Source organism: Belonocnema kinseyi, chromosome 5 (assembly GCF_010883055.1).
Source record: "Belonocnema kinseyi isolate 2016_QV_RU_SX_M_011 chromosome 5, B_treatae_v1, whole genome shotgun sequence".
Lineage (NCBI taxonomy): Eukaryota > Metazoa > Arthropoda > Insecta > Hymenoptera > Cynipidae > Belonocnema > Belonocnema kinseyi.
Genome location: NC_046661.1, coordinates 39,823,464 through 39,834,888, shown reverse-complemented (window position 1 = coordinate 39,834,888; position 11,425 = coordinate 39,823,464). Strand labels below are relative to the sequence as shown.

Here is an 11,425-nt window from a genome sequence, read left to right as displayed (position 1 = left end):
GTTTTCCTACCATTGATTGGTGTTAGTTGTGATTTATATACATACGTGTTAAGTCTCATATCATTTAGCACACTCAAGTACCACCTAGTCATCAACAAGAGAATTGCAATATAAAGATTTCTGACTAGATTGATTTTAATTTAGTTCTTTTAGAGTTTTTAATTGCAAATATTTTTAAAGATAGTTCGTCTTAATTGAAAACATTTAGCAAATTATATGATTTCAGATCAATATCAATGATTTAATTGTTTTTCTCAGACTCTTCTCTAAGCATCCTAGTTTCAATTTTTCAAAGTTTCGGGATGTTGACAAATGTAAAATAATTTGAGGCTTAGATTTTCTGATCCAAGTACATTGCTATTTGTACAATTAAAAATACAATGAAAGTAATAGAGATAAGTTGAATTCTTGTAATTTGGTTCTTCAGAGACTGCTGGTACTTCGGGAGGCAAAATGACTCTTAAAGACATCGCGATCCATTTTCGTTATGAGCCTTTTCCGGAAAAAAATGAGACGTTATTTTAGGAATTGAATTTATTATCCAATTTCGGAGTGCGGCCGTAGAAAAGAATTGTGAGCCCCCTATAGCACCAAATCGTGTAGTGACACCTGTAGTGCCTTACTTATAAACTCCTCAGTTTTTAGTCACAACCACTCATTAACGAATCTACAGCACAGTTTATCTAATATTACTAATTAATTATAATTAAAATTAAACATAATATACATTGGAAATCGAGATGTTTCGAATTACAAATGCGACAAGAATTAACGATATAATCAATGAAAGTGAAATTGTTTCAATCTTAAATATATTTATATCATCTATGGTAAACTAGAAGTTGGTTCTTTCTTATGGCAATTTTTTCTTAAGTCAAGTTAAAAGTATCCTACTTGTAGTTCTCTAATTGAAAATGGTGGTACGATTTTTTAAATTTAAATAAACGCAGCAGTTCTTTGGTTTCGAGGATTCTTTTCATTTGCCGAACACAAAACACTTGCATTGATAGCGTTAATTCACGCTTTTTGGAAATAGGAAAATTGACTCCACTCAGTAATAAGCGTTGAATAGAGAAAAATTAATATTTTAAGATTTCAGCGTAAAAGTGAAGATTATGCTATTCTTTTGAATGCGCGATTTTTTCATCTGCATAAAATGTCATCATTAGAATATGATATCTCCAAAACTTATTAATTTCTATTGCTATAGTGACCGCCGCATAGTTTCCTGTTCCCCAAAAGAGAACGTGTTTTCAATATATTTAATTCCTTCTAAGTGTACCGATAGGTACACCTTACAGAGATGTCTTGTATTCCGTAAAAGTGTTCTTATTTTGAGTTGATTTAATTCCTTCTAATCAGTTCACAAAATATGTATAAAAAATGGTTTTAATTCCTTCATTTGGAATAAAAGTTTTGAAATTTTAATTCTAACAAATTCAAGTATGCCTCTCTAGCGTTAAAATTATTTTAATTCACATACTTTACATTAATACATTAATACTTTTTTGAACACGTTTAAATAAATTATTCATATACAAATAAATATAAAATTTAATATTTTCCTCATTTATAAGTTATAAAACGATACAATAATAAAAAAATAGGTTGAATAAATGCTTCCGTTAAGTTTCACTAAGTCGATTGAGAGGAATTGGATTTTCAATTTTTCTTTACCCGTTGGAGGATTTTGAGACGGAGGAAAAATCTCATATTCATAGGAATACAAATTCTTAATTTTTCCGTATTTAAAGCTTATTACCGTACAGAATCTTTATTTATACATACCACTGTACTCGAAACTTCACGGAATATTATCACATAATCTCGAATAATTATTTCGAAATTAGTGTGCATACCACATAAAACAAAAGCAATAATCAATATTCTTCCACATTCAATACTCTGTAGATATATCTCTCAATTAAAATCGTTTAATATTGGGTGCGTCCAATTGGAAAAATACTTTGAACTTGGCTCTTTTTATTTTGAAAAGTACTTTTTGATTTTAAAATAGCCAAATTTGTTTCAAAATATTAGAGGTAGCAAAATCAAGATTTGTCTACTGTGTGTATACCCAATTCTGAATGCTATTACAATGACGTCCAAGCTGATTTAATTGCACAACATTTCCCCAACTCACAATAGCAATTAGAATAACACTCAAAATCGAATGTTCACCATTTAATACAATTCCACGCAGGATAGTTTCAGCTAGAAGGCATTTGAATTTAGAATCAATAAATACTACTAAAGACGAGTTTCAAGCAGAATACACAGAACTAAATTCATCAACTTTCAATTCAGTCTACCTCTGTTTAAACTGCAACTGTGCATCACTTGTTGCGAGGAATTTTGATCCACTGCTGAATATAGATACCATTAAAATGCACATAATTAGCTATCTATTTAAAGGCTGAGCAATCGACGATGTAAGATGAGTTTTAGGCCATCTCCAGAGTTGCCTGTTACTACTGCACTACCACTGATGCAAAATTAAGGATTTTGCCCTTGCTTTTGCGTCGCATGTTTTTATCGTAATACCAGTCTCTTTTTAACTCTCATTTCTACAGTCATCCAGCTGCCTTGCATGATTATTGTGTGTCGATGTATCGTATCTTTCGATTTGAAGACCTTATGAATTTCTGTAGATGATTTAAGCGACGAGTTCTCATGCACTCGAGTTATACATTATTGAAGCATTAGTATTCGATTAACATTGTAGATTATATGACCAAAAGAATGCATGATTTCCAATCACATTTTAATACTAGCTACTTCTTATAATATGAGCGAAGAATATTAACATGCAGGGCTAATTTCTCTTGTGTTATTTTCAGTTTTTTGTAAGACTCGATCATATCCGCAAGTGCTTTACTCAGAAGGGTGGGATCTTCGTTTTGGAAGAGTTCAGTAAGTATCTATAGAATTCATTAATTATTTTATAAGAAAAAATAAACGACCAAGACGATCAAATTGTCAGGTTTCTAAAATAGGTAACTTGCTTAAGTTTGTTGAAAACCCTGATGGATGGAAATATATTGAACCCGATTGAGTTCGTATGAGTAGCATTCAGCAAAAAATTTATTTGTGTTAAAGAATATTTGTTTGACTCAAAGAAATTCGTTTGGTTCAAAAAGATTGTTTTTTTTTGTTACAATGCAAATTTTTTTGAAATAAAAATTATTTTCTTCGATTGCAATTTATTTTTGTTTAAATTGAAAAATTATGTTAAAGAAACAGTTTCTTTAATTCATGGAAAATATTTATCTGATGAGTGACAGAATGAATCGAAATGAAACCGATATTTGTATCCAGATGATTTCCTGTCATTATGAAAAAACTTTTTATTATTTCCATGGATGTCTTTTTGAAGTTATACGTACATAATCCCGCTCTACTATAGGTGATCAACATACATAGACACTTTGAATAAAGGCGACTTTTTTCAGTTGCCCCGCATACCCGACTTTCAATCTGAAGTACTCAATCCTCTGGGTTCTTCAATCTTGAAAAGCCCCTAACCTCAGTAGCCGGGTTTTTATTAGAAGCGCTCGTATTCGCCTGAACGTTTGGTCAGGGGAAGGGAAAATTGCCGAAAACCAAAAATTCCGAGCAGAGCCGGTTATCAACAGACGATTTTGAATGTAGACATTTGATAGCATAGAGTGCCCACTTACGTGGTCAGAAAAAAGTTCGGAATTCTGTTAGGATAATGGTTCATTTCATAAGGTTCCCGAAAAAAAGAAAATGCCTATTTCTTCTTCTTCGATCAGACAAAGTTCAGTGATTCCATACACGCTCATGCTGAATTAGTTACGGATTGGCGTGGATTAGCGAATGTCAGGTCAAAGTCGACCAAACATAGTAGCAGATAATTTATCACTGTTCATTTGGGAATAAAAATGGAACATACATTTTTCGAAGTAAAAAGCGAACAAACAAATCTTCCGAGTAAAACCGGGACAACATTTCTTCTGAGTAAAAATGCAGCATACTGATTCTCCGAGTAAAAGTGGAACAAACGAGCGGACTCATTTGGGACATTCGGCTTGAGCCCACCCATCAAATCACTAAATCTAATAATAAAATAAACCTAATATTTATCTCAAATTTATATTTTTGAACACATTTTCGGTGAGCCCATCCATGAAAGAAATCGTTTCGACGCCCCTGCAATGGGGTCTTCAAGGGTACTTTGTAGAGGTTCCATTCGGTTTCTTCGGTCCGCCAGGGAGTATAATAAACTTAAGTGTATTTAGATGTAATATTTTGTAAATTGTACTCATTAAATTAAATCTTATTACCTTAGTGTATAAATTTCGTGTGAAAGAATTCCCATAGTTTTAGATCCCATAGTAATTGAATGAATTTAAAATAGAAAAGGTTAATTTTTATTTAAAAGGTTGTGAATCCTTTCGACTCCATCTAAAATACATTTTCGAGATTTCGCAAAGATTTCAATAATGTGAAAAAATATACCAAGTACCTCGAAAATATTTTCAAAGAATTTCAATGACTTTCCAAAGATTTCGGAAAAATTAAAAAGATTTCACAAAGACATAAATGATTTCCCAATGATTTCACCAAAATTTCAATAGTTTACAAATTATTCATAAATATTTAAAATATTTCCAAAGATCCCGTAAACACTTCTCAACGTATTCAATGATTTCCTAACGACTTAAAATATTGTGGTAAGATTTAAACTATTTGATAAATATTATCAAATAATTTAAAAATATATTTAAAATCTTATAAAGATTCCAATAATTTCCTAACGATTTCACAAAATTTTCGAATATTTTGCAAAGGTTTCGTATAGTTTAAAAATATTTAATAAGCATCTCAAATATTTCATAAAGATTTCAGATAGATTTAAAAGATATAACAAAAACTTAAATGACTTTAAACAAAAAAATGATTTCGCAAAGATTTTCAACGATTTCACAGAGATTTCAATGTTTTCCCAAAGAAATAACAAAGATTTTAAAGGTTTCATAAAGATTTAGGATAGATTTAAAAGATTTTTCAGGCTTCAATGATTTCTCAAAGATTTGAACAGTTTCACAAATATTTCCAAGTATTTCAAAAATATTTTAAATATTCGACAAAGATTTCAATGATTTTCTAAAGATATATGTTAAGAAGATTTCACAAAGACGTTAATTCTTTCACAAAGATTTTAGGTAGATTTTTTGGAAAAATTTAAACTATCTGATGAATTTAATCATTCGATTTCAGAGGAGGGCAAATCAATAATTAGCCACTCCCTGGGTGATATCTGAGGATGGCAAAGACGACTTTTAAAACACTTTTTCAGCCTAAATAATTATTTTACGGTAAAATTAAAGCTTTGAAGTATTTTTAAACTAATTTTCAGTTTTTTAAACAATTATTATTGTCTTAAACAATTTTTTTCCCCTGTCAACCCTGAAAATCTATTATTTTTCAAATCAATGATACCGTTTATGAAGGTTTTAGGTAATATTTTTTATTTAAGATATTTTGAAAGTGTTAAAACAAATCTCACATGATTAATTTTTTTCCCTAATAAATAATTAAAATTGAGATTTTCCTGGAATTGATGACCCAATTAACGAATGCTGAGAGTAACTTTTTTGGTTGTTGAAAAGTTCGTACTTTTTTTAATTAATATTTTTATTTGAAGATACTCTGGTGGACCTAAGGAACTGAAAGAAGCCTCTAAAAAGTACCGGTAAAGACCCCATTCGGTTTCTTTTTAAAAAACTAAAAAAATAACAGCAAGATCAACTTTCAAACTTTTGAATTTCGTATTCTACGTTAAATTTTCTTCAAGAAACTCACAGAATAATCGCAATACTTTTTTTTGCAGCGTTAAAAATTAAAAAAAATGTTCTTAAATTCTGTTGAAGGTGACTTCAAGCTCATCCATAATAGATCAAGCAGTATGTTGCGCGCGAAGTTTAAAAATAAAATTCTCTCCCACTTTCATCGCAGCATTGTTGTCTGAGGTTTCCACTGCCGATGGAACACTTATTATCTGCTACTAAAAGAAGGTGCACTTGAAGACGCCTTCGGCCCATGTAAATGACAGGTGTTTTATGTTTTAAAGTTTTTAACACTGCAAAAAAAAGTATTGCGATTATTCCGTGAGTTTCTAATGCACATTTTAACGTAAAATCCGAATTTCAACAGTTAAAAAGTTGATCTTGGTGTTTTTTTTTTTTTTTTTTTTTTTTTTTTTTTTTTTTTAGTTTTTTAAAAAAGAACCGAATGGGGACCCAATGGGGTCTTTACGGGTACTTTTTAGAGACTCCTTTTGATTCCTTCGGTCCACCAGGGTAATTGGGAATCATTTAAACAACTACTAATCCCTAAATTATGCCTTTTTATGGGAAAGATGGAGAAAAACAACCTTTTTGGATAAAGTATTGAATTTCAAAATAAATATGTCTTATTGCAAGCTTTTCTTTTAACCGAATTTTTTTCGGAAACGAAATAAATTGAAACTCTTGGAATGCAAGATATGCATGCCATTTTTAGGGAGCAAACGCGTTGTGTGCTTGCCGCCTACATGTACTAATTTTGTATGTGTACGTACATATAAAGAGAGTCCTTCTGACCGGTTTTATTTAGAGAAATTTTCGAAGACAAAAATAACGAAATAATATGAAAATCGAAAATCGTTTAATGAAAAATCTATGGTTCAGGGAGCTTGGCCTTACGTTTGCTTATATGAATTGTTGCAAACTACCCAGTGGGCACCGGAACATTCTAAAGACGTCCTAGGACGTCTTTAAATGTCCTGGGACATTCTTGGACACTGGCGTCTAAATCCCAGGGTCGTTATAAAGATAACTTTGGGACGTCCTAAAGAAGTTCAATGTCTGGCCTAAAGTTGTCCCAAAGATGTCCACAGGGCTGGTCCTAAAGACGCCCCAAAAAAACCTATAAGGGACATGATTATTTTTTCACGCTTAAAAGTGAAAGACCTCCCTGTGGACACCAGGACATCAAAATGACGTCCTAAAAACGTCTTTATATGTCCTACGACATTGTGAGTATAATTTGAGCCATTAAAAGTATGAAATTCGATGTGGAAACAGAAGAATATTGTAGGGTGAGTGACCCAGTGAATGAACACTTAAGGAAATCACTGATTACAACTAGTCCATTTCACGTTATAATAATTGATTATTCTTACAAAACTTTTGAAAATATATTCTTAAGGGTTCAAATTTCATAATCCAATAAAAAAATTTGTTTTTACCACAAAACCTTTATAAAAAATAATTAAATACTGCAAAATTAACGAAAATGCCAGTGAATGAACACTGTGAGCCAATGAATGAACAGTAGAGCACCAGTGAATGAACACTATAATAACTACAAATTAGAATTAGGATTTAGGTATAAAATTCATTCATTAAATATATTATTTCAATAAAAACCACAAGACATTTAGATATAAAGAAAGGAGGGAATGCAAAAGTTGAACACAGAACTAGGTTAACTTTTCCTCATTTTTTATTGCAATATTTATTTTTAAAAAATTTCTATCAGTACTTTTAACCTTTCAAAAAATGCAAATTTTCGTTTAAAAATAGATAACTCTTATCTTGTGAATACAACAGAAAACTGCGATTTTTAGGACATATAACATTTGTAATACCACACCTTACTATGTTGCTTTAGGTTAAATTAGCAAATACAATTATAAATCACAGTGTTGTAAAAATGGAAATTCTTTCAACATTTATAAATATATATTGACTAGCACGCTGTAGTACCTAGCACGAATTAATGTTTTTTTATAAATAAACGACGTTTTCTAAATGCAAAAAACATTAAATTTCTAACCTCAAAGTTGCGTTACCTTTAATTTAGTTCGTGCGTACTTTTTTAATGTTCTAACCACAAAAATATACATTTAAACTATAACTATTTATAGTTTATATTTATAGCTTTGATATTTATAGTCACATTAATTGAGACAAACATATTTCTATGTAGCGAAACAACAGCCAGGTCTCCGTCACCTTCTGTTTATTCACTGGACCTGCGGGGTGACAGTTTTGCTCCAATAAATGAACACAGCGTTCGTTTACTGGAACGCGGGAAATTTAAAGGTCCTGTACGTGAACACTCATTTATTAATAAAAAACGTACTTTTTGTGAAAAAGCCTTGTGGGAAATTGAATAATAATATCTTACAACTATAGCAGCACAACTTTGATGCAGAATAAGTAAAGAATTTTTTTGTAAAAGCAGTGTAAACAAGAAGTTGCTTACGCACGTACCTTATAGTGGTCAACGACTTTCTCGCCATCCCTCACCATAATCGATGATGCTTCATATTCAATAAATTTTTTAAATTATTTACAACAATTTAATGCAATGAATTGTATATTAAACTCTTCAAAATTGCTTCAAGATTTCAAATATATAGAGATTCATAAAGACTTTAACTTTGAAAGGTTATATTTATATATTTTTCGCATTAGTGCTCATTCCCTGGTGACTGTTCAGCCACTGGATCATTTACTCTAGGGCTTTAAAAAAGCAACATTTTTTCTACCGAATATTTTCATATCGTGCGTTGCTTGGCTTAAAATGTTAATTATCGTTTGTTTTTCAGGGGTTTGAAAATGCTACAACTTTAATAATTTTCCTTTTATCGAAAAAAGTCGTGGAGATAAATTGTTCGTGTTTCTGAGTACTACGGAAAACCACACATAGAATTTTCAAAAGTTGTTATGCTAAAAAAAGTTGTTATAAAATTGTAAGGCTCCCCGAAAAAACATTCATTTGCTACTGACTTTTTTCATATCATGCGTTGTTTGGCTTAAAATGTTAATTTTCGTTTGTTTTTTATGATTTTGAAAATGCTATAACTCGGAAAATTTTGATTTTATTGAAAAAAGTCATATGAATAAATTGTTCGTGTTTCAAACTACTATGGACAGCCGTAAATAGAATTTCCAAATCTGGAAAAACATGGTTTCGAAAATTTTGAAAATGTTTCCAGTCATTGAGTTTTTATACAAAATGGCTGGTTAACGAACTCGTTCTTTCTTTTTGGGTCCTGAAAAAGTGTGCCGAAGCAGAATCCAATCTGATTAATCTTTCGAAAGTTATCGTGCCTACAGAATACTACAGGCTACAGACAGACAAACGACAGACACCTTCATGAAAATAGTATTTTCTGACTCAGGGAGTCTCAAAACGTGGAGATTTGATGAAAACCGAACATGTCAGATTTTACACAAAACTAATACAATAACCTTGTCACCCCCATTTAAAGTTCGTTTAGGCACACCGTGATCCTTTATAACGTTCTGAAGACGTCCGTAGGTTGTCCTCAGGACATCCTTAATAACATCCTGAGGACGTCCGTAAGTTGTCCCGAGGACATCCTTCATAACATCCTCAGGACGTCCGTAGGTTGATGTATGAATATTCACATAATTTAATGTAAAAATTTCCATTGAAAAAAAAAACAATAATACTAGATTTATACCTGCAAATAAAGTTTTCATCTCAGAACAGTTCTTTTTGATTCAGAGGCGTCACATAATGATGCTCATAATAAGAAAAAAAGAACAAAAATCATTATTGCTCATAATGAAAATCGAGCCACTGCATTACAGATTGGTCTCCTTATATCTATTCTCCATGCCACTCATACAGGTGACCTTGAAGTATTATAAACAGATATAAGTAAGTAAAATACCCTAGGTAATTTACGTACTTTATTACGGTAAATTACTAGGTATTTTTCGTACCTAGTTTCTTACACGATGTAAATTACGTGTATATGGGACTTTACGTTCCGCGGTTTCCGTTTCCCTCCACAAACATTAACTCTAAAACTTGTTACCATTTGCAAACTTTCCTTGAAATAAATTTAACAAATCGTATAGTTACATAAATTTATTACAATGTAGCTGTTTTTTTCAGTGTACATTTTATTATTAAATCTTTTTGTCTATTGGTCAACTGATTGTTAAGTGTTTTTGACCAGTAGACAAAAACACTCAACATTAATGTATTTATTAAGTATTACATCGACCAATATTTCAAAATAACAATAATTTTTATTTTTATTTTAATTAAAAGTATTTAAATGAACAAAAATAAAAATATTTCACAATTATCACTTGTAGACGTTTTGAAATTAAGATCATTCCATTTAATATATTGAAGACCGGAGTGTTTTTTTTTGCTTCTATTTAACATTAGTTGATAATATTGTTTTTTTATGAACAATATTGACACTAAAAAAAACTCTTACAAATGCCAGTACCAGCAATTCAAAAAAGATAAATAATGCGTTTTTATATTTCGTATATACATAAGCACTAAATACCCTCTCAGGGTACACAAAGTCACATGTTCAGATCTTATATTCATATGAAATAATAATTTCAATGGTATTTTCAATAGAAACACCACTACTATTTTCACAAGTTAATCTTAACACGACGCGCTTTTACAAACCGATAGCGTCAGCAGTGTCCGCTTCTTGCACCTTATTTGAATATTGAGAACTTTCACAGGTATTGACATTGATTTACAATGTAGCCATAATTCATGATTTCAAATCTTTTGAGTGAAAACCGAGGCGCTAACGGTTGCTATGGTAACCAAGATGGCCAAAAGTGGTGGAGTGCGAATAAGGACGAAATTGGGGGAGCTGATGGCTAGACCGTGTCAGTGATCCCAGATCTGAAACGAGATCGGTCCAATACTATGACAGGGCTATGTCCGTGTGAATATAGTAGGAGACGCTGTGAATAACTGAGTTGCGCGCGCAACCCATTTCTCCTCTTATGAATTTGAAAACTCGAAGATGCACGATTGCCAGTCGGAGCACTTCGTCGATTCCATTTATATATCTATCTGCTAACAGCTAACTGCTTTGAAATTAATTCAGGAGATTGGGATTTTAATATTTCCAGATAAAAATTAAATTGTTTTATGGAAAATTTATACTTTTTGATTAAAAATTACATTTTTCGGTTGAATTATGAACTATAAATATGTTTTGGTTGTAAAGTCGTTCTGTTGTAAATGCAAATATATTGTTAAAAATTAAAATTATAAGTTTTGGGTGGAAATACTCTTTTTGTTTTTAAAATTAAATAATTTCATTTAAAGTTCATGTATTTTGTTGGAAATTGACCTTATTTAGTAGAAATTTAATCCTTTTGGTTGAAAATTTTATTATTTTTGGTCAAAAATGCAATTGTTTAGTTAAAATATCAACTGTACATCTTCTTGGGTTTGAAAGTCGATTATTTCACTAAGAATTGAACTACTTTGTCAAAAAAATACTTTTTTTTAACAAGGTTTTTTAATTATGATTGAAAATTTAACTATTTGGTTGAAAGTTTAACTCTTTGGTTGAAAGTTTAACTCTTTCATTGAAAACTCATAT

General features: G+C 30.9%; 1 protein-coding gene across 1 annotated transcript in view; it reads left to right on the top strand.

The window, feature by feature from the left end:
• Window positions 1-11,425, top strand: part of LOC117172455 (MAP kinase-activating death domain protein) — a 149,809-nt gene that overhangs the window by 110,316 nt on the left and 28,068 nt on the right. Inside the window, exon 29 of the mRNA XM_033360404.1 lies at window positions 2,841-2,913. Coding sequence (XP_033216295.1) covers window positions 2,841-2,913 — 73 coding nt within the window. The remainder of the gene's footprint in view (window positions 1-2,840; window positions 2,914-11,425) is intronic.